This window comes from Rhinichthys klamathensis, unplaced genomic scaffold (genome assembly GCF_029890125.1).
Source record: "Rhinichthys klamathensis goyatoka isolate OS25496 unplaced genomic scaffold, OSU_Roscu_1.1 h1tg000103l_1, whole genome shotgun sequence".
NCBI lineage: Eukaryota > Metazoa > Chordata > Actinopteri > Cypriniformes > Leuciscidae > Rhinichthys > Rhinichthys klamathensis.
Genome location: NW_026606642.1, coordinates 5,671,984 through 5,696,330, shown reverse-complemented (window position 1 = coordinate 5,696,330; position 24,347 = coordinate 5,671,984). Strand labels below are relative to the sequence as shown.

General features: G+C 38.9%; 1 protein-coding gene across 2 annotated transcripts; it reads right to left on the bottom strand.

The window, feature by feature from the left end:
- Positions 1 to 2,269: 2,269 nt before the first annotated feature.
- On the bottom strand, positions 2,270 to 20,443 carry LOC130086906 (SLAM family member 5-like). 2 transcript variants are annotated; one of them, XM_056253134.1, is made up of 5 exons: positions 20,012 to 20,443; positions 8,409 to 8,699; positions 8,170 to 8,274; positions 7,984 to 8,045; positions 2,270 to 2,339 (listed from the first exon to the last, which is right to left on the bottom strand). In XM_056253134.1, the coding sequence occupies exons 1-5, from the start codon at positions 20,304 to 20,306 to the stop codon at positions 2,295 to 2,297; spliced, it is 798 nt and encodes a 265-aa protein (XP_056109109.1). In that variant the 5' UTR covers positions 20,307 to 20,443; the 3' UTR covers positions 2,270 to 2,294. The 2 variants fall into 2 exon arrangements, with proteins under 2 accessions (XP_056109109.1, XP_056109108.1); XM_056253133.1 differs by having other exon boundaries at positions 8,170 to 8,307; positions 20,012 to 20,442.
- Positions 20,444 to 24,347: the final 3,904 nt, after the last annotated feature.

Below are 24,347 nucleotides of genomic sequence, written 5' to 3'. Positions count from 1 at the left end.
CATTGATGCAAACCAACAGGAATCCTTGCTTTTTCTGCTCTATTATGTTTATGTTTTATGTGGGTAGGGCCCCATATTAGTTATTGAAACGGGCCCCCAGATGCTTAAGGCCGCCACTGAGAGAGGTTTAGATAAAGGGGTTTGAGTTATTAATTATCAGTATCTAACCTGACGAAAATGTATTTATTCAAAGTTGTCCACATTATATTGCATCTGAAGCAGCATTGTGAACTTTTGCAAAGATACGTTTAGCCATTCACTTTTAAATGCATTATTATATTCAAATTCCAAACACATGAGGAGAGTCTCGGCATGAACGACCCATGACTGGCAGATGAACGTGCGACAACAATTGTCTCCGAAATGGTAAGAAGTTATATTAGATTGAATGGAGGATTTTAACTGTGACGAGATGATTGACAGGGCAGTTTACGGTGACAGGATGCACGTGACAGATCTGTCCGTTAAAGATGACGAAGTAGTATGTCCCAAAGCTTGCCTACTCTTTTGCTACACACTTAAAAGTATGTACTTTTTCTTCACAAAAAGAGTACATACTTTTAGGGCGTAGTATAAGTAGGCGAATTGGGACGCAGCAATTGACTCGAAAAAAAATTCGTTCATTTTGATGAACGAGTTCGAACAGGAGAGTTCGCAAGGCGAGCATTTGTGCCTATAAAACTTTAACTTTTTTATTTATTTTTGAAATGACAGATTGTTTCTCTAGATAAGACCCTTATTCATCGTCTGGTATCGTTTAAAGCCCTTTGAAGCTGAACTGAAACGGTCATTTAGACCTTGAACTGTTTGACCATTGAAGTCCATTATATGGAGAAAAATCCTGGAATGTTTTCATCAAAAACATTCATTTCTTTTCGACTGAAGAAAGAAAGACATGGACATCTTGGATGACATGGGGGTGAGTAAATTATCAGCAAAAGTTTTTTAAAAAGTGAACTACTCCTTTAAAGTAACCTGTTGCATTGTGCTGTAATGCTGCTTCAGCTGCTGTTATTCAGAACCGCCAGATGGCGCCACTCAATATCGAGAATGAAAGTGATGACAGTAAATATGAGTTAAAGACAGTCAATCTGTAATTATCATTACAGCTTCAGGTCTGTCTTCTTGTCCTAGCAGGAATGTGTTGTTGTTCTTCTGGGTGATTTACTATCAATGCAGCAACTCTGTGTATATGTAGGATATTTTTATTCTAATATTAAAATAATGATTCACTGTTTTGAGTCGCTCGAATCTCCACACGCTGGCGACCCCTGCTGGTCAGAACAGCAGCGAAAACTCAGTCCAAACATGCATAAAACACCTTTTACAAACCCATTGTAAACGTTTTATTGAAGATGTAATCTATTAAAGGCAATTAACAAATCATATAGGAGCATTAAATAACAAGTGTCTTTATAATATGTGTTATTTTATTAAATTGTAGGATTTGTTTTGTTTGTTTTATGGAGAGATTGGTTATCAGACCAATGAGACTTTTAACTACAGCTTTTTATTTTTATTATACATATGTGTAATTAAATATCTATAAATGTATAAAATCGATCCGTGATCAGGTAAAGATCACGTGGACAACCCCAGCGGCAAACTGTTATGACCAGTCTATGGTTATGACGTAGCCTATGACGAACATGACGAACCGGATGAACCCTGTTGACTGAAATCATGTGACTTTGACAGCAAAAGAAAAAAAAGGAAAGGTGACTGGCAGTCTGATTGTTCGAAACAAATGATTCACAAAGGTTTCGAAGCTTCATGAAGCGTGTTTTGAAAGCGCACATCACTAGTTTATTTTTAGCTTTTCCTCTGTGAGAACAGAAACATTTATTTATAGCTCACTGTAGGCTATCGGGTAAAAGTAGTAGGCTACTATTATTAGAGATGTGATTTTATGATTTGGACACTAGAGAGCGATGATGTGCTTGTGCTAAAATATCCAAAACGTGTGTGTGATACTGTAAAAACTATGCATTCCATATTAAGATTTCTATTTATTTAAACATGAGTAGACCAGGTGATCAAGAACAGTAAAAGAGTGAGATCAAAATGTAATAAAGTTTCCATGTGTTAAGCTAAAAATAGAACAGTAGAATAGTTCAGTTTCTGCCTTTTGTGCACCACTAAATTAAACTAATACACAGCAACACAATTTCAGACATAACAATAGTGCTTATGAGAGTGCAGGTGCAAAAGAAAAAAAAAAAACAGATGAAAAAAAAAAGTGAAAGCAAAACAGAGTCAGAAGAAACCCATCCTGGCAGAGATGTTGTATTTGATCAGCATTTTGGGGGGATATTTCCATATATGGCCTCCTTTGAATTCTGCAAGGAAAAATAGACAGTCAATCAAGACAAGAGCAACAGTTTAAATACTTAAAAAAAAAAAATAATAATAATTACATTTTATGTAGGCTTCACAAGAATTATTAAAGAAACTATTAAAGTTTCTGTAAAATTATTTATTTCACTGGGCATAGTTTTTAAGATTTGAACATTTTAATTGATTGTAGCAGGTGACCTATATAATTTTGGGTATCGCCCATCATTTGCATAAGTTTGATCTCTTGCATTGCCAACGGTCACTGTCTCCTCTCAACGACAAACACAAAAATCTACCATTACCTGCGATGGAGATAAACTTTCTTCCAGGAAAACGCAAAAGGTGGTGGAAGGTATAATGTTAGAGACTGACAGTTACGCCTTTTTCATACTCCGTTTTCCGTAGGCTAGTCATGTTAACAGGTTTAAGCCGGTTTAAGCCGTTCACACTGCAGGAGTGTTTCCGCACAGAGTTATGCACGTGCAGAATTAAAATGACAGTGCATGGTACGTGGTCAAAATACTACTATTTTTCAGTCATCTTTTTACTTTAAGCCCGGTAAGGAAAACTAGGCCTTCTACACGCTACCTCAACAAGGCGACATAATGGATGGCACTCATTTATTCGTGAAGTTGAAAAATAAAAGAGTTCTTTATGACCCGGAGGATTTCTTGTATAAAGATTTAAATGCAAAAGAAAATGTTTTGTTAATTTAGTTTTAATTTAAAATGTTGGTGATTTTAACTTTAGAACGTTAACTTTAACGTTTAGACATTTTGCCACTTGCTTGAGCAACTAATATATCTAAATATATAAAGAAGTTATGCAAAGTTGTTTAAATGTATTGTCTTTAAACGTGAATAATACGTCTATGAAAGTGTAAATCAATGTAATGTGTACAAGAGGATACAAACTTTTGGGTTTCAAATATAAATAGTGAATAAATGTTTGTGGTAAAGCCGCGGTTCAGTTGCGCCGTCCGAATTTGACGATTGATTAAAAGATGGCTAATTCGTACGAATTCGTACGACCTCATTCGTACGAATTTGTACGATTTGTCTAAACCCACGTGATGGGTAGGTCTAGGGACGGGGTCAGGGGTAGGTCATTCGTACGAATTCATACGAATTGGGCAACTCGTCAAATATGTACGTTTTAGCAAAAATCTTACTAATTCGTACGAGTGAGGTCGTACGAATTGTTACGAATTAGCCATCTTTTAATCACTCGTCAAATTCGGACGAATTGGTCGTGAGATAGCGTTGGTGAAAGCACTATGGCACGTGCAAGCACTGCAACGGAGGAGTATAGTTCACTTTCAATGTATGGAATAAAAATATGCAATGAAAGTGAATCGTGACTGAGGCTGACATACTGCCAAAAAGAAACTCATAACAGTACGGTGAGTAGCCTATAAACTTTTTTTTTGGATAATTGGATATAATCATATTTTATTATTAAGGAAAATTTAATTTATAGGTCTGCAAAATGGGAATACTGTATGTTAGTATTTACACTGCAGTGCAAACAGCATAGTGTAAATAGCATAAAAAAAACATGCTTCTTCTAGACATTTCCTATACTGAAGGTAATAATTTACACGGTGGACTATCCACATCTGTTCACTGACTGTATGATCCACATGGAACACAAAAATTTGAACAGATTAAAGTGTAAATTGCAGGTTAACCACCACAACCAATTAATGTGTAAATTAAAGTGCTCAATGTGTATATATGTAAAAATTTCTGTCTTAAAATGCGTTAAAATAACATTTATTGGGGTTTCTTCAAAGGTAGCATCAGGCACGGCGCCAGGATTCCAGGTTTGGATGGGCCAGACCAATTGTGGCTGGGCCTTAAATTAAAAACGTTATTCAATCACTGTTTAACCTATTAAACATTACTGACTAATATATCTGTACGTAGGCTATACATAATATAGATTTTAATAGCTTGATGCTCTTTAAATATTTTATTGCATTGTTAAAAAGTTTCGGTGCATATGGAGTTTGGTTCTGACCAAAGAAGAGCGCTTTCGGAATCTCCATTACGCATCGGCTGCGTTTCCCGATAAAAGAAAAAGCGGTGTTCTTTATAAAAGATGCACTTCAGAAATAGTTAAAATTGCTTTTATTAGGACTCATGGGATAGGCAGAGGCGCTGGCGCCCTCCTAGCAACGGCGCTGGTCGCGCTAGCTGCGATAGTCGCACTATAGCGGGTGGCAGAGACGAAGATGTGCTAGGTGATGTGGATCTCAGCTTTCCTTCATCTCCTGGTTGCAGCGATGACTCAGAGACTGTTCGTGCGCGTTTAAGGTAGCTACCTAAACAACGACTGTTACATTGTCCTTTACTGGAAATTATTTTCACACTTTCACAAGCTAATGATAAGCGCTGAAGCTGCAATTTTTCTGACATGGAGTGGGTAAAACGTTATTTTGACCACTTGAGTTTTGTTTTGTAGAAAGACTTTAAAAAAAAAAGATTTTCGTTTTGTATAAATTGTATCTTAATTTTGATCAATGTTTTATCAACCAATTGCCTGTATTTAATAAATTGGAAGCAAATATATAGCAGACAATGTAATAAGGCGCCGGCACGATCACTTGCATTGCACGACAACTTGAGCATGTTTCCGCCACAGAGTGAAAAATAAAAAATGTAATTGCGTGATATAAAGTGGCAATTGCAGGTTAGCTATAAAGTCAGAATTGTGTGATATAAAGTCCAATTGCATGTTAAATATTTCTATATATAGAATATTTCTATATTTATGTGCGATAAATAGGCTATAGCTTGAAATTCTGACTTTTTTTTCACAGAATTGCATGTTTATATCTCGCAATTCTGACTTTATAATACGCAATTGGGAGATATAAAAGCAGAATTGCATGATATAGTCGCAATTGCGTGTTACAAAGTCAGAATTGAATTGTGAGATATAAACTATTCTGGGGTAAAAAAAAAAGAAAAGAAAAAGAAGCAATTGCGACTATTTCACACAATTCTGACTTTATAACACGCAATCGCGGCTTTATTTCACGCAATTGCGACTTTATTGCACGAAATTCTGATTTTATATCTCGCAATTCTGAGAAATAAAGTCAGAATTGTGAGATGTAAACTCGCAATTGTGAGATAAAAAGTCGCAATTATCTTTTAAAATGTTTTATTCTATGGCGGAAACAAGCTTCCATAGGTTATAGCCTATAGACTGCCCTATTTAGCCTAATTGAATTAATATAAAGGGGCGATTTGTCCACTAATGGCTTAAATGAACAACTAGTCAACTAGGGAAAAAATAATAGTCGGAGGCCTATTCCACATATCTTCGAAGTTCGAGCCAGCTAGGAGGCAATTCTGGGTTGAGCGAGTGACCCTGCGGAATATTCAGAATGCGCTCTCCGCTCACATGCTCTGATCGGAACAAACCCGCACTGTCTGCTGAACTTGCGCAGAAACATCAAAAAAGACATAACCAGCTTTTTAAAATTGTTTTTAAAACTAAACATTTAGACTATTTTAGCACATATTATGAGCTTATTGGCGATTTTTTTTATAATTCTTGACAAAACATTTTTGAAGAAAAGTTTTGGGTGGGCCTGTTGAAAAGTGGGTGGACCTAGGCCGCTTTAAAACCCATAACGCCGTGCCTGGGTAGCATGTTTTTTACCATAACTGGGTGATGACGTCATAAGAGGGAGCGCGGGCGGTAATGCACCAAGGGGGTAATCCATCAGCCGGAAGTTGAAGCTGCCTCCGGGGGCCGCCGTTGTAGCTGGCTATCACCTGCTGTTAGCATCCCATTGACTCCCATTCATTTTGGCGTCACTTTGACAGCGAATAACTCTACATCTGAGGCGTCCAAAGACTCCATTTTTCCATTATTTATTTCTAAAGAAACACGACAATGTATAAAAGGCTGCATTACTTTGTATCTTACGTTATGGCCCCGTAGAAGCCATTCTTGTAAAAATAGGCTAACGATTGCGTCATAACCACGGGACGCTCTGTCGCACAGTAGAGAAATTACCGTATAGACAGAAGTAGAAGCTCGTAGGCAATCGTTTACTGTCTATGAGGCAATCGAGTGGACATGGAGGCATAAAGTCAAGGGAGAAGCCCATAGATAGAGAGTTCATAAAAGCAACGGGACAAAATATTTCAACAACAGATTTGTTTCAGATTTCAATTCAGATTTGTCACGGCACAGCTACTAGAAGGTCAGTCAGGTTGCTCACGTGACAACTACGTCGTCAAGCTCAGTTTGAGCCTGCGCAGTGCGCTTGGCTATCAGGAAGTGAGTGCCCATGTTGGGCTTCAACTCTCTCCGTTGAAATCAACGGGGTCGCTGTGTCCATTTCTTTTACTGTCTATGTAATGCACTCACTCTGTGTGTGCTGGTTGAGGGAGAATAAAACGATTCGTGGGACTCCCGCAAACTAGAAATATCTATGAATAAAACATAAAAACGAATACATTTTTATTCATCTGTTGCAGAAAAGCAATAAGAACAACTAAAACAAAATAGAAACGGTTTACAGGCCGTTTACAGTTTCTATTTCTAAAATGTTTGCAGCGTTGAGCGATGTAGCCAATCACAGACATATGTGTTGATTTCTTGAACCTAATAATGGCCAATCAGAGGCATTTACGATGGACTTCCCTCACCGCTCAAAACTGACTTTTTGTTCAGTGCTGAATTCTGTATGCTGGCAAATCCTCTAATTATAACAAACATAGTGTATATATTATGAAAGATTCATTGATAATAACAGAGATGTGTGAGATCGCGATGAACTGGTGTCAGCTGTTTAGGAATTATTATGGGAGCGCATGCTTTGCGCGCAGTCATGCCAGACTATGCACGCAGTAGCCCGCTTGCTTTTATGTTATAACAGTGATCAGGAGCATGTATGCTGATGTGTATGGTGGCGACACGTAGGCTAACTTGAAAGTATTTGGAGGTACAGAAAAAAAAGTCTTTTTGCGGGTGGTAGCGGGACAAAACATAAATGTTGCGGGCGGGAGAAAGTAACATAGAAAGTAGTTGAGAACATCAGTTATAACGACCCACGTATTAAAAAATTGTCGGGTTTAAACCGGGCTCATAATTACAGTTAATGTGTGGGGCAGGACCGGACCGGGCTCGGACACAGCGGGCTCGGGTAGGGTCTTGCTTGAATTTTTTGGGCCCGATCTAAGCTCTACCTCGGGTAAGTTATGCTAACACTTACAGGCACGAATCAGCCATTTGTCCTTGGGGAACTTGTGGAGCCTCTCCCCAGTTTTTGATATATTCGTACATCCCGCACAAACACAATAGTTAACCATTTTTGCTAGCTAGGTCTCCAATATAACGTAACTCCAGGCCTGGAGCATAGACAGTAAAAGCTTGGAGTACCTTTTATGACGTCACGCCCAGCCTAGTGGAAGGGAGGGGGCGTGCTCATAACCACTGTAAAACGCAGCAACTTTTCATATTATATTTAGCATTTTGGTATAAAAAACATAAAAAAACAATGGTGGGTGGTTCTTATCTTTATGTTTAGTAAGCACATTGCATTATCTTCGTGAAAAAATTTACCTGCAATTTACACTTTAACTGACTGCAACAACTTCTTGCAACACAGAATGATCTTACCTTTTTTCGTCTTGTTGGTTTACACAATGCAGAATCCTTCATGTCTTTCGCCTGGGTCTGAACTGCATTAACAATAACATAATGCATACATGTTTAAAACAACAAAGTTTTCAATCTAATAATGAAATTGGTGCCTTATAAAAGATAAATATTTTAACATATGCATTAATTGTTTTATCTCCTGACCTATTTTTTTACGTTTCCTGCAGATGCAGCAGATCACGACTGCAACTATAATCAACAGAGATCCAGCAGCAGCAGCAGAGATCAACACTATCAGAGACACTGACACTGGAGGAGGAGAAGGAGACTGTGTTGTAATGTCTAAAGAGAGACATCAATGTAAGTGAATGCATCAGTCTGATCTACAACAGAAGACAGAGATCAGGTCAGTACATACACATATATCATCAGTGCTGCTGTACCTGCACATGTGTGGCAGAGTGTGTTGATGTCCAGATGTGTGGTCTGGTTGCTGATGGGATTGTTCAGCACACAGCTGTAGGTGTTTTTATCCTGATATTCCACCTCCAGAGGTAGAGAGAGACTGATGCTGAGATCACACACACTGATGCTGGACAATACACTCATTCCTGCGTACCAGGAGAGAGTCACATCACACACACTCAACACTGAACACACCAATGAACAATTTGATGATGGTGATGAAGAACATTGTGAAGAGTTACTGATGATTACAGGAACAGGCAGACGAGCTGGAAAACATGAGAAAATAAAGAGTAGTATCAATAAATCTACACAAATATCTTATTTCCAGCTCAATGTGAGTGTTCAGGGCAGTGGTATTCAAATGGTGGACCCTCATTGGTTCCATCCGAACCGTGGGACATAATTGCGGCATTTTACCATTTCTAAAGTTTATAGCGAGCAGCGCATCAAAACAATGAAGCGGTTCCCTTTCAAAAGCTTCTCTCTATGCTGCTTGATTGTAGTGCTATGGGAACACTTTGTGTGTGACTGGCTATGAAGAGTGTGTGCAGACACAACAATGAAATCGGCCTTGAGCTTGAACCTCTGACGGTGACGCCATTGGAATATGTTGCTCGTCAGTAGCTACAAATAGATATGCAACAGGTGTGCATCTACAACGCAAAGAGAAAAATGAGTGTCACACAAGGTAAACTGTGTGTGCCTCCATGTTTACGGCCCATTCCTGAATACAACACCCATTAGTTTTGCTTTGTGTTTGGGGGAAGAGCAATCTGTCCTTGCGTTTGAGCATGGTGAGTGTGAGGACTGTGAAACGTTTACAGTTAAAGTGCATGCTTCACGTTCGCTTTGCTTATTTTCAAGAGCTTGCACCCACAATGTGCTCGTGGGGCTTGTGTATTAATCTGGGTGAGGGGCGGGAGATGGGACCGTCCCTATCACTCACTCTCTCTCCATATCGGGATGTTCCCTTTGCCGGACTCCAAAGCTCAGTTCCTCTTCGGCTCGGAGGGAGGACAATGAATCTCTTGTTTCTGTTGGTATTGAATGTGAGTTCGCCGCTTCCGAGCATTCCTCCCGTAAGGACAAAGTGCAAGAAGAACTACTTGAGTTGGTGACTCATGTAGTGTCCAGTTAGGTCACACTTGGCATTTTTGGTTACCCTGGTGCTATTGCTCTGTTAGTGTAGTTCATTTGAATAAGTGTGAACGCTGCCATCTGAACAGTGGAGCGCACCAAACAAGCGGACCGAGACGATAAAATATGCGTCTTGATCCGCTTCCAAACGATCCCTGTTTCGGTTTGGATGAAATATGAATGCAACACGGACCAAAAACATGTAAACGAACCATATACAGGAAGATAAGACCCCAAAAGGACAGAATGCTAAACCATACCTGTTTTTTTCTGGTCAGTCGCGATGTTTCCCATCACAGTTCGGTACAGGCATCAGAACCACGTCTCCTCGCAGCAGATCTTCGTTTGTGTGTGACGGAGGGATTCCTGCTGCTGTTTTGACTCCTTTACACTCCTTTGACTCCTTTTATAAGCTGTTCACAAGTTCTTAGCTGGTCAGAATACCATCATATGCAGGCTACGCATCCACAACGAGCGCATTTAGCCCAGAACACAGCATTGTTTTGGATGTTAGGTAAGTTCCGTCTCAAACTAGGAAAACCCGTCATACAAGCAGACCAATCAAGTTGTGATTGAATCTCTTTGCCTTTAGGCTTGGTATCTTTAGGTTTTGGTGATTAAAATGCTAATCAGACCAGGACTAAATGTTTTTTTTTTTTGGCCATGGGAACAAGAGCCCCCCAAACACTCTAGACTGGACGACAGATTTCTGTCTGGTGGCCATCAGGAGTGACCTCAACATCGGTCTCTCCCCTTCTTTCTAGTGGCACTCACTGCAGAGTGGACGTCCAATGGGATGGGATTAGTCCAGCTCCACCTATCTGGACGTATAAAGGGGTGCAGGGATAGAGTTGTGGGTAGGGTTAGGGTGTGGTAAAATATTCTAGCTCCATCCATTAGACCCAAATTACATTAGCTCCTCCTCGTTAGACATCCAGCTAGATGTAAGCTCCACCCATTTGCTCTGTAGTGAGCAGTATCTCTGTTCTGGCTATCACCTGACCAAGCTCAATCTTTTAAGATTGAACATTAGTCTGGGGAGTCTGCTCTGTATTTTCTACTGCACAAGAGGCGTGATCAACTGGCATAGTTCAAATGACTCTGTACGCAATTGGATAGTACTCCAACCAATCAGACCAACGATCCAGGTGACGTACTTTGCAGCGAAAACTCCAGGCAGGAAATGTGTAAACAAACGTTTTGGTTTGGAGCATTGATCAGCGGTTTGCAGAAGCAGCAATGGCATTGAGCGATTTTTGCAGGTTGTACAAAAAAACTAAATATAAAAGTGAGTGGTATTTACACCCTCTCGAGCGATTTGTTTGCTAAACTAAACTAAGCCATTGAGCATCATCGAGAGGTTAAAAGGAATTGGATTTGATTAACCCCCTGGGGTCGGCTATCGCGCCGGCGCGATTGTCTCGCTTTTTTCTTATCAGTGCAAAAGAGACTCAAAATACTCGGTTGATTTTGATCTTACATATAAGTGTGATACATCATTAGATCCTGTTAAGTTTCTATTTTTTTTGTGGATACTCACAATAAAAACAAAGTGTTGTGCTTTTCACCAAATAAAGAAAAACAAACATGATGCGAGTTCAGCGTTCTCTCTGTCAGTGAAGTCCATTCTGAAACGCGTCCTAAGATTAACTGTAACTCCGCGATTACTTGTCACACAGGCACGAGAGATTTTTCTTTATGAAGCTTGAATTCTCTTCTTTTAAATGAGTAATTTATATAAAAAACAAATATTCTCAGTTTATGCAATCTGTATGAAAAGAGAGTGCTGTCAGTATTTTTTTCCCAGCTCATTACACTTCATTACGCGTTAATCTGACACGCCCACGGAGGACGCGCGCTGTTCAAACGCAAATGTCGAGGCAAGCCATGACAATGCCCACATCAGCCGTTCCCCCGCGGCGGTAAAATGTGTGGTGTATTTGCTGCCTTTTACCGCTAAGAGGCGCTACAGTCATAGACTTTGAAAAGTGTTCGTTTATTCCGGTTTATTCTCTCTAATGCGTAATCTGCTGCCGCACCGCGGCTGATTCAGAGCGATTGAATGCTGGTAGCAGATGAATTCAACAAGTGAAACATAGTTAAAATAATTCATAATCACAATACTGAAATTAGGCTACTGAAATGTAATTGAATAAATAATTTACAACTTTAACAGCGTACAGACGGTAGCTCAGTGATCAACGCAACAACACGAGCTTCGAGGAGCTTCATTCGACCCGAGATCGAATCTCAAAGTAGCATACATGTTGTTAATCGATGTTGGCCTACAGCGTTTATATTTTACCACCTTGATGCTTAAATAGGTAACTGTTTATAACTGTTTACTTATTTAAAGTCAAGAGTTTTGTTTGATTATCATTACAACATAAATTTGCTACATTCCTGTAGAACCGCAGCCGCTGCACAAACGACAAAAACTGATGAAGGAAGATTGTCAGCCGATTGCGTCAGAAAATGAAAATGAAGAAGCTCGTCTTTAGTCTGCTAAATTATTGTGTAATGTAAAATAACACTAAAATTACTTAAGTTTGAAAACAAGTTCGAACATTTCAAGGTTTAATTTTTTTAATTTAAAACAGGGTTGCATCGGGTTTAGAGTTTATTTCTTTTGCGATGCAAAATAAGAAACACTAGGCTAATCTTATTCTTGCGACATTTTAAATTTGTATTGCCAAAGAAATTACAGCTAAATTAAACAATTAAAACAGTACAAAACGAAAATTGTCCAAAGAAACATAATTAAATAAAAAACATGCGTTTCTCTTTGCCTCTCTCGCGCTGGATCTCTTTTTAACAAGTTTATTTAGTCTCCCTCGCTGCGCGCGCCGTGTCTCTCTCGAAATTAAACATTTCAGGGTAAAAACACATCATACAGCTGATAATACTGTAGGCTATATGTCGCTGCGTGTCAGCCATACAAATCACGAAAAAATTATTTAGCCTTTAATTGTTGCTTCAAAGACACAGCACACCTTGTTGAATTCACCTTACAATAACTTCAATTGAAATTTTGTTTGAAAAAAACTTTAAATAGGCTACAATAGATAAACTACAATATTTATAATTTAATAAGATATGGGGCCTACATTTGGACACAGATTTGTCCTTACAATAATTTTGCCTGCTCATCAGGCTGGCTATCCGACCCTCTCCATATGAAAGAGGAACATTAACACCTTTGTCCAGCAACTGTCCCTCCAACCCCCCCACAGGCTATCGGAGTCTGAGGCTGACTTAACACAAAGAGAAGTCGCAATTCACACTTAAATCGCCATTCTAGACAGTGTTGATAATGAAGGAATTAAATGATTTAAGTTACATGTAGCCTAGTGATATTTCTGTCATAAAAGTTTATTACTAAATGTTTCATTATTTCAATAATTGATGAAATAAAACTGGTTTGGTCCAGCTTTTTCCAAGCAAAACTAAATATAATCTGAAAAATCACATGTTAATTTGTTGTCATGAACAAAATGTCCAACTCAATATTAAAGTCTACAGGGATCTTTGGATCCTTACAACCAGGCATGCAATTTGTGAATTAAGTTTTTATTTTATTTTGTATTATTCAAATAAATATCGAAACACGGTGCTTCGTGGTAATGCTGCTAAATTAAATAACATTTATAGAATAATTATGAACTTAAATGAAACAATATCGCAACATTTCGACAAATACATTATTTGATCTGTTTTTACATTTTAATTCAGGGCGATTTAGCCTACATTTAATAAGAGCGAGATTTTCACCCTTGTCTTGTCATTTTCTCATTGGGAAGCGCTTCCATTACATGTTTGAGTAGATCCTCTGTACCTCTCGTTTTCATATGGATTAGCCTACACAATCAGATAACATTTATTAGCCTAAATATTTAGACATTTAAAGGCTTTAGACATAGCCGATTTCTTATCGTGACTGAGCTGAAGTGGCTTTCGGTTCATTTTTGTGACGCGCAGTTCCCGGAGACAGAGACGACAGATACTGTTTTTGTCGTTAGCCTAATATGAATACAAGTTTACAGTTTTGAACGATGTAAGCTACTCTACTCTTATCTGTATGACCAAAAAATTACGGAGTCAGTCGCCTATTAAGTTATTTTAGCTGTAATAATGAGAAAAATAAATTAATCTAAATGAACGCGCCGCCGCGTTTGTCGAACACTAACTCACCATGCCAGAATAAAACCCGGCTTTAGAAAAATGCATAGGGCCACTCGGCGTGGTGTGCCAAAACACTTAATTATAAACTTCAATATTTCATTCAAAATAATCTCATCAACACGCTTTGTGAAATTTTGAAAAGCCGTGCATGCATTAGGGCCACTGGAACTAATGAACAACTGAAACGCTGGTTTTGATTTTATTGTTTGTCGTTTAAACGTGCCTGTTGCATATCTCTATTTTATATATTTGATATTGGTGAAGTAGCCTATAGCATTGATTAGCTGGGTGTGGGGATTAAAATAATTCAGCAGAAGCAGGGATGTTTAGACCAGAAGGAAATCCCAATCCCCCTGGCAAATCACACTTTACTTAAAACCATGTTTTTTAAAACTCTAGGTTGTAGGGAACAGACCTCTCTGCCATGCGCGCGTGGTTTGGAGCACAATATCTGTCTCGCATGCACGCTCGCTCTAGATAGATTACGGGATATTTTAACTAATTTGCGGTATAACCAAGCGGCAACCTCCCCGTCTCTCTCTTGAAACCAACACGGAAGTGAAATAAACTGCAGTTCATCGAGTGGCCGCTTGAGGCTGACTGCAAAAGCGAGTCAAATCTGTATCTCCCCCATGTTAAAATGCCTCACTTCACAGCAGAAAAAAACATGTTTACAGCCTGGTGGCAAATAGTTGTTTTGGTCTATATCGCTAATTTTGCCCTTCATGACGACTGTGAGGGGGGTGATTTTTTTTTACAACTCATCCGTTGAAATTATATTAAGCCTTAAAGTTCTTCATAATTAAGGGCGTGGCCACTTGAGTGACAGGTGGATTGCCGCTGCTTTCACTGCTAGTCGTTTGTCTGCTGTCTGTTAGCGTCACCCTCAGCTGTGTTTGTCCTTTTTTCGGGATTATTTCATACAATTTAATACACGTATTATACCTTCGCCCATGCACGCCGTTGGATTCCGTCGTTGTCGAGGATGGAGAGAACAACCAGCGCTGTATTTCCAGTTGTTTTCCTCGCATGCACTAATCTGGATGTCTGACAATTTCATAGCTTTTTTGAGTTTAGATTTAAAAACGTCTGTAGATATAGAGACCACACTCATTATGCGGTACTGTTGCTCTCACGGAACAGATATGCATATTTAACTTTGTAGTGTAAAATAAAAAGTACCGTCAGATGAAATCCTGCAGATGTCAGAGCTTTCTCTTCGTCCATGCACACTTAAATGAGCGCGGATTTCTAGTGCATTTACTTGAACTTCTGAGGTAAAATCTTTAATTGCTGGTTTAAAAGCTGGTTTAACCCATCTGAGAAATTGAGAGGCGTCCAAAATCAGATGATATCAGACTGAATAAAGCTCTTTTACGAACTTGAACTTGACGTGCGATGCCATGCTGACTGACATGTATGTGCATGAATCACTGTCACACGCACAAGCTCAGAGCAAAACTGTAAGTAACTGTCTGCATGATAATACATTTTTAACTAGCAGAATAATAATGCATCACGACGATACACATAGTTGACTGCTTGTATGTTGTGAGAAATGTGTGTGATCTGTGTTATGTACTGTTGAATAGCCTACATGCTCTTAACTAATTGCCCCTTTTGGGATTAATAAAGTTGATAAAAAAAAAGTAAAGTAAATAGTCTCACTTTTAGTTACGTCTTTTAACTATTATAATATTTCGAAAGGCAAAAAAATGAACTTTAAAACCCCTTAAGTGTCACGGGCCCACCGGTGGGCCCAAATCCTTTACATTTTTAAAACAGTAATATCCTATACTAAACCTAAACTAATCTTGACAAACTATATATCATTTGAAAGCTTACAATCTCTAGTTTCCATATTTGGTGATTGATTTTCAAAATAAATTACAGAGGAGCCGTAATTTATCAATTTGCAACAATAATATTTTCATACTCTTAGACCTTTATTTTGAAATAGTGATGAACATGAAAAATCATGAAAGAAGGGTAGAACCCTCAGTTTGTTTTCATGCCAAGAGTGCAAAAGATAGCATCCATTCAATTATTTTAAAAAAAAAGGTCTGAATTTTTTTTTTATATATATAAAGAAAAAAATTATATGATGTGGCAGGAAGCTAAAACGCACATGTGTGTTCTTTTTATGTTTCTTAGAGGTTGAAATCATATCAAAATCTGCCAAACTTCTCATATTACTTCTGAATAGGATGTCTACTTCATAAATTGTATGAAAATTGTGGAAATAATGGTTCATATCACTCAAAACACATATGGAAATGGAGGCGCCCTTATATGGGCAGTAATGGAGTCTGGTTGTCATCTAGTGAAAAAGTTTGGTACTGCGCCCAAACAAAATCTTACTGAAAGCTCATTTTTTGAGATATCAACCTAAAATTTGAAACACAACTTGTTCAGATTTTTGGCTTTGATTTTTTTGCAGTTTTAGAGTCGCCCAGGTTTTGAAAATATGTATTTTATATAAAATATGAATAATTAAATTTTTTACATTGTACATTTTCATAAACTCAAACTTCTATAACTTTTTTTCTGTTTCACTTTCTTAATTTATTTCACTTCTACAAAAATCTGCCAAATGTCTTCTTTAAAACAAGACCAATCTTACGTCTATATTCCAAAGCATTCTTGAATTACAACCATTTAAGTTCTAAATGTGCATTTTCATGTATATTCAAAAAAAGGGGGGTGACACTTATTGGCTTTAATTCTTCAATCAGCTGTCACTTTAGCGCGAGGCCAGTAGCATATAGCATTAGCACCTCTGCTCCACCCACGACCCACCTCTTTGCCCATTTTCTGTTATCCGGTAGTGACAAGAGGTGACGCGCTGCCAAGATGGCGACGGCCGGCCCCGCCCACTTTAGGCTTCAAAAACACTCTTCAGAAACCTACGGGTGACGTCACGGATACTATGTCCATATTTTTTTACAGTCTATGGGTATAACTAGTCGATCACGAGTGGCTCAACAGGTAGATCTATAGATAAACTATATCTTTTAGGAATTTGACCGACCGGGTTGACACTTCAGCGTGAGAAATCGGTTATATATAATTTATTTATTACAGAACTGCTTTTGAAATTACGATTGGTAGCCTATTATTATACAGATGCAAAGTCGTTCTGTTGGGTACTATTTTGTGTGTAAAATGGAAATGCATGATAATTGTATTTTATATATATAAGCAAAAAAACTGTATGGTGTAACAGAGTTTTAGAGCTAGACAAATCTAAATAAATATAAAACTTACAACAGACCAGGCTTGTGCGGGATTTGAACCCGTGTCATCTTGATGATTAACCGTAAGTTCTACCGTTCGGCTATGAATTTTCTCACTAAGAAATACCCGAACGTCTGTTTCTCACATGAGCGAGAAAACGTTTTGTCTTTAGCCTGTGAGTGTAGGCCTATACTTTAGCCTTTTACAGTTTTAAAAGATTATATCTTATCTGTATGAGCAACCAGGGTTCGAATTACAAAGTGGCTTTCGGGGGAGCCCTATTTTCCGATCCTCCCGGACCCTGACTGACTTTAACGCTTTTGGTGCATGTTCGGGCATTTAAAACAATAGCTTTACAGTAAACCTATTGTTTACTTAGTAAACCGTTTACTTCAAAACGAAAGCGTCAGTCAGTGTTGTCAGTGTTAGGGCAAACAGCTCTGTCCACGGCTCTGAATCAACCGCGCTTAGGCCTACATCATGCAAATCATGATAAAAACAGAATAACTCACATAGCAAGCGGTGGTTTCTGGCGCCCAAGTCTCGCTATCCTCGGTGCTGTCACTAGCAGCAACTTTTAGCGGCGGTAACACCGGCAAGCTAGTTGTAGCTGGTGTGCTGTCATCACTCCTCTTTGTTTGTTTTGTAAATCCAAATTGACTGAGGTTTGGCTGCTTTCTTTTTGACATTCTTATTAGTATCCACAGAGTGTTCCAAAAAACTAATTAGTATGTTTTGAACTTGAAGCTAAGCTAACATTCAAATACCAACTCAGTGAGAAGTTCAAGTGGTGACGTAAACGTAGTAATTTCAGTGCAGCGCCGCCACGCATGGATGGTCACAGCAGGAGACACAGCATTGCATTTATTAGTGGAGACAGATGTTCGGAAATAGTAATGTAATGAGCGAATAAACACGGACACATTTTTAATATCATCATTTATTTCAGGAACCTTAATGTACAGAAAATCAAAATCTATATGCGACACAAAAAATGGACAGTGTTTTAGAGCTCCCCCTAAATGTCTCAAAGTAGGCTTTCAGGGGAGCCCAGGTCCTTTTCAGGGGAGCCGAGCTCCCCTTAGCTCCCCCGTAATTCGAACACTGTGAGCAACAATTATGGAGTAGGCTATACATGTTTGTTGTAGGCTTATTTGGAAATTACCATAACTTGTAGTATTTCATCCTTAGGCTACAGACATTAGCCCCACTTACGTTTTGCTAAATGTCCCTTTGCGCCACCTGGCGGTCATTTCGCGAACGACTTTGAAATGCGACTGGTTTATTTTTACCGTGGTGGATGGCTAAAAATGGTATGTGGATGGCTAAAAGGTGACTAATAATGTGCTTTTGGCTTTCATTTATATTTTGATTGTTTTTATATATATATATGTGTTTGTGTGTGTATAAATATTTATTTATTTATATATATATATATTGTCCTTGCATTCTTTCTTGTGTGACACCCCTGAATGAAAGGCTCATTAGTATGCAGTCTGCTCAGGTGAGAACTGCCTAATTATTCATGAGGGGGTTGGGTCGTTCACGCCCATCCGCATATTGCCTTTGCAAACAAAAAATGTTTTTCACAATTTAAAACAATCTATTGTTTTATGTGAATGATTAGGCAGAATGATTTTCAGATCAATTTGAAGCAAAAACTCTAGGCAACAACATCCACTTGTCAAAAGTCTTGTGGACAGATATTTAGTATGTTATTTGTGGCCTTATATTAGAAACTTTATTTTTTATTTTTTTCAATAACCACGCATAAACAATATTCTCTCAAAAATACAAACATGTACATACATGTTGCTCACATATTATGGTAGCCCTGTGTGTGCTATATAGAGTGTAATTTCACCTGTGCCATTAATATGTTTATAAGCAACTGAAAAAAGCAGAAATGTCAGAGCATGCCAAAACATCTCAAGGACCCCGAAAACACCTCAGACCCCAGAGGGTTAAACCCACCAATAGATTGCCAGGTGGATAAGCCAGTTGGTAATTGGTCCCCGCAAAATTGTAACAGAAGCAGGATAGAACAATATACAGGTCTGATCTGCAGGGCAAAATCAAATCGTCGGCAGATCGTGCTGGGTTTACTCAGTCTACAGGTTCTCCCTTCTTTGAGGACCTTCATAGTGAGTTAACTCACTCATGAGAGAAACCTTACACAGGTTGTACGATGTTGCCTCAGGTAGAAGTGTCTGGAGCATTATTAAAGAAACCAACTCTCCACACTTAAGCCGTTCAGAACAACCTCCACGCTGGTGAGGAAAGACTTTCAGGGAGCAGCTCAGGCTGCAAGATATAGCGGAGTAACAGTTGTACCAGCCTGACCTGTTGAAAGCGAGTGGTTCAATCGACAAAGAGTCGTTCTCTGAGCTTCGTTGAGCCACAGATTTGTCTCTTCATAAAACTAAAGCGACGTTCAATGGTGGTCTGGTCGTCACAGAGAGAGACCTCTGTGGTTGAACCTAACAGGCATCAAAGACAGGACGTTTCTGCTCGATGCCCGGGCTGTTTGGCGACTCGGTTAACACAGTTGCCATCAGATTAAGGCAGGTTAAGAGAGACATTTGTCCAGTTCCTTCCTCGCCGCACTCAAGGGAAGGGGCTGTCGACCACCCAGTCCAAACCCAGTCCTGCTCAGAGACGTGAGGCGCAGAAGCAGAGTGTGGCGAGTCGCGCTCCCCCTCGCTAAGATTGGGGACCGGCTCGTCACTCTCAGCAGCCTCATAAAAAACCCGATGCACAATGTGTAACAGAAGAATTAATGGAAGGGCCTTAATAAAACTGGAAGCTTCACATTTATTTTTTTAAATCCTCCAAAAATCCCATTGACATAACCTTAAGTTTTGCTTTTTTTTTTATTATATAGGCTATATATATATATATATATATATATACATACATACAATCAGTGTCACAAATGCTGTTGATTTAATTTAATTCCTAGTGAAAATGTTTTCAATAAAACATGAATATGTGAACGTTTGGACAAATTACCTCTACTCACCATAGACTGAAACACTGAATGTTTTTGATGATTTTTTCGCTCCAGTTATCTCTAGTTTATAAACTCCAGCATGTTCAGTTCTGATGTGTGTGATGGTCAGAGATCCAGTTTGATCGTCCAGCTTCAGTCTGTCTCTGAATCTCTCATCAGGAACATCATCATATGTGGAGAAGATTTGCTTCTTTTTATTCATTTTAGCTATGAGAGACTTTTCAGCTCCAAATGTCCACATTATGTCTTTGTCTTTATGTATTTCAGTAACATCAGTGTTTAGAGTAACAGAATCTCCCTCCATCACTGACACTGAATCACCCAACACACCTGATGGACAAACAGATTTTACACAGATTAATTGTTCTGATGGTTAACAAATCAGCCTGAAATCAGCTGAAGTTTTGTGAAATTGTGAAATGAAAAACATTCAGAGCAACAGCAGAAACAAATGAAAGGGGAGATATATGAACATAATATTAATTAAAACCTTGACATTCTTAAATATTTAGATGAGTAGGTTTTTTTTTTCTGACTAATGAATATATTACTTTTGTAGTTGTTCAGGGAAAATTAAGAGACCGGTAATTAAAACCCACAAAAATGGTGAAGATTTTTTTGGGAAAGCATACAATATTTAAAAATTACTCTTAAAAATGTTTCTTTATGCATTTGTTTAGCCTGCCTTGTCGTGTGTACCCTCACAGTTCTCCCTCTCATGCTCAGCACTTTTTATCAATCTTTACGGATTGCTTCCGCTTTACATTCATAACTCTCATTTAAACAGGCTTCCGATCACCTCATGTCCGATCGCTTCTGAGGACGGCCACTGACTATCACATGGAGTGATTTAGCTTGAGTTTCTAGTCAAAGCACCATTGATACATTGATACACTGTCAGGAAAAACCTACAAATATCGGGGAATTTTAAAATGGTCCCAGGCCCCGTCCCAAGTCATGCAAGCTGGGCCTCAGATTTGAAAGTAGCACAATGGAGAAAAGTCTCCACTGGATGAATCTGCATTCATCATAGCAATTTACATTATTTTCCATGACTTTTAACATCTGTGAAGAATGTTACTGATATTAAGCCAAAAAAAAAAAGATAACTTACCAGTTAGACGCCACCAGTACAAACAGAACAAAGTAAACACCTGAATCATTTTCTTCAATTGTTCACTAAAAAGTCTGATAAAAAAGTTAATCTCTGCCGTCTCACATTGAGACTCTAGCAGCTCATCTTCTGAGTCAAACTGAAACCTGCTGTGGTTGGTTTTCTTCCGAGATGAAGAGTGGGTATACAGTGCACGTGTGTTTATTTTCTAGGTGAAAGAGCTTCTTCCTGTCCTGCTTAATGACTCTCACGGTTAATGCCTGCACAATGAATCTCACAGTTAATGCCTTCACAAAACAGCTTTTTATGATCAACCTTGGTTTATCATGGTTGACCAAGTTAAAATCAACCTTGGTTGGCCAAAGTGCTGAATCCATCAAAAACAGTCCAATCAGTGTCAGAGGTTAAACTAGACTCTTACTAATCACGCATCTTTGCTAACATACACATATTGACAGCTCAACAAAACACTAAACAATACACCAGACCATTTTTGTGAGCTGTAAGCAGTGAATGAAAGAGAGAGAGACAGTAGCTGTATTTACATGGGCCATTATAATCTGATTGTAATTGGACTAGTAGCACAGACAGCTAAAAAATCTGATATTCAAACTGATATTCAAAAAGAAAAGCAAGCACTGCTTTGTTTAAGGTTTGAATATCTGCAGTTTCAGTTTCCCTTTCTGAGTGGGGAATATAGACTATTGATACCTGCTGATATAGACAGATATTTACTTGCACGCAGGCGCAGAATCAATCAATCAATTTGTCCCCGTAGGGAGATTTGTTTGCAGGACTATCAAGTAGGCATTACATCATACCTCATACACCACACAAAGAACCTTCAAACATACTGGTAAACACACACTAATACACAACACATAATTCCCCATACCCCACACCTTACTACCGATTAAATTAGGCATACCAGACCAGCTGAGCATCCTGCCTATTTAGCTCGTGCTGGTTGACACTCGCCTTTAAGGCCCTGATATACTTCAAAAGAAATCGAAGAACAAACTGACGTGATGTCATTTAGAACAAAATCAGGCCGAAAAGAACTTCGTTTGGAGGTCGTTTTTGGGAGTTTGAAACAGCTTGTCAGAGTAAACTTCCTGGAAACCTGGTAAACACCTGGTCGGTGGTGATTATGTAATAGGTAGGCTAGGTGTGCCCTGAGGCTCCGTCCTCTTTCACGTTGAAATCTTTACCGGTTGATTTCCTCGGTTGGAGGCCGTCGAGGGCAGACTACAAGCACTGTAAAAGGTTTTGCCACAAACTCAACTGACTGGCTTCTCTCTTGTATGATTTGACACGAGTCTCTTCAGACCTTACTGTACATTAATTTTGAGCTTCCAGAATTTCTGATTGAGGCTGTGTGTGACCTAATTTAACTCATTTACACACATTGGGTCTCATTCATGAAACACGAGCAGAACGAATTTTTGTGTAAATCCTGTGTAAAGTGGTTTTGGCGTAAATTTTCGGATTCATTAAAATGTTCGTATTTTCCAAATGTAAGTTGGTACACAAGAAATCTACACCTGCTCCCAGCCACGCATAAATAGTGCGCTTAACACCCGAACGTTTTGCTCATTAATAAGGCTGCATTTTAATTCACCTTAATCGGGTACATATATTTGCACAGCATTTTGAAAAAAAATATTATATATAGTAATTGCATACGGTTTTTCTTATTATGAGAGCCAGTAATAGCATCTGCGATGGTGGTCCTTCTCCAGTTTGAATACTATTTTTCCGAAGTGAACTAATTTGTTTTTTGCTCTCAAGCTTAATGTCGAACCATTTTCTGGAAATGTTCGATTAACAGATGAAACTCCATTAACTGCATCTGTAATATGCTGCCAAGCTTCCTTTTTTTTTTAGGACCCGATACGCCACTATATACGCATACAAATAAAATGTGGCGTTTTGAATGAACTTCTGATAATAAAACTTCAATTTCTGCATCTGAGAATTTTTTTTTTTTCATTTGCATTCATGTCATAATATGATGCCCATATATAGTTGTCAGTCGGATTTAATGGGCGGGATTTATGGTAATTGAGAATGAACGTGCACGCGCATCCCATTTACGACTGATTGGAATTCATTAACACACACACACACACATTTCACTATCACATCTGACGTTTACGAAGTATTGTGTGAATCAGGAGAAGAAGTGAATCAGGAGAAGAGTTTTCGGGAAGGTCTCCTTACGAGCAAATCACTCGCATATTTACTCGTATATTTACGAATGTTTCATGAATGAGACCCAATGAACATTTAAATAAAAACAGTATAATAACAAAAAATAAATAACAGTTTTTTCTTTGTCTTATTAAGAACAAACAATAAGTGCAAGTGCAACCATAATCGAAGTACTCCTAATTTTGCCTAAGCCTAATTTGCGCGCATCAGGAAGCTCAGATTTTACTTTCATTTTCGGATTCGCGATCGCACGAACTCCGTGTTCAGGGAGCGGCTGTCATGATCCGGCCGTCTTGTCCTTGATTTCTTCTAGTCTTGAGGCTGGATCATGACAGACCCGTGTTTTGTGTACAAGCGCATGGCCACTTGCTTGGGCCATGTGCTTGTGTTGTCTCCGTTATGTTACCCCGCCCCCTTGTTATCCTCGTCTCGTCATTATTGTCTAGTCAGTTTCACCTGTCCTTGTCTAGTCAGCTTCACCTGTCCTCGTCGAAAACCTGTTCAATTAGAATTGTGAATTTGCTTCTTGTCAAGTCCGAGTCTTTGTTTGTCATCGTGTCTTAGTCTAGTTGTACTCTGCTCCAGTCCTGTTTTGCCCCCTCGTGGGTTTTTGTTTTCTGTTTGTGTCAGAATAAACGTTTAGTGTCTGCAAATTGTCTGCGTTTGGGTTCGTTCCTCAACCTCATGACAGCGGCGGTGCTGAGCACACGTTCTACAAGATAAGACATTTATCAGACGCTTAGACTGTTGCGCAAACAAATCCTCCGCCATCGTCACGCGATCGGTTAACTGTGATTCCTGCTGGATGAGCAGAGCAGACGTTTACAATACAATGGTTTTTATTTTTATAAAAACAGCAAAACAACAGTGGATGCGAAGACGCGGTGGGCACCGTAATGTAATGTGAATTTCACCCTCATGCTCCGTCATGGCGATATCATGAGGCAGCATTTCACTCGACGAGAAATCTCGTCACATTTTAGTCTGGCGAGATCTCGTCACACCCCTACAACTTAC

Coding starts and splice junctions, on each gene's coding strand:
- LOC130086906 (XM_056253133.1), bottom strand. CDS start 20,306: ATGGAGGGAGATTCTGTTACTCTAAACACTGATGTTACTGAAATACAT. Junction 8,700..20,011: donor ATTCAGTGTTTCAGTCTATG/GTGAGTAGAGGT, acceptor CATGTTTTCCAG/CTCGTCTGCCTGTTCCTGTA. Junction 8,308..8,408: donor ACTCTGCCACACATGTGCAG/GTACAGCAGCAC, acceptor GTCTCTCTTTAG/ACATTACAACACAGTCTCCT.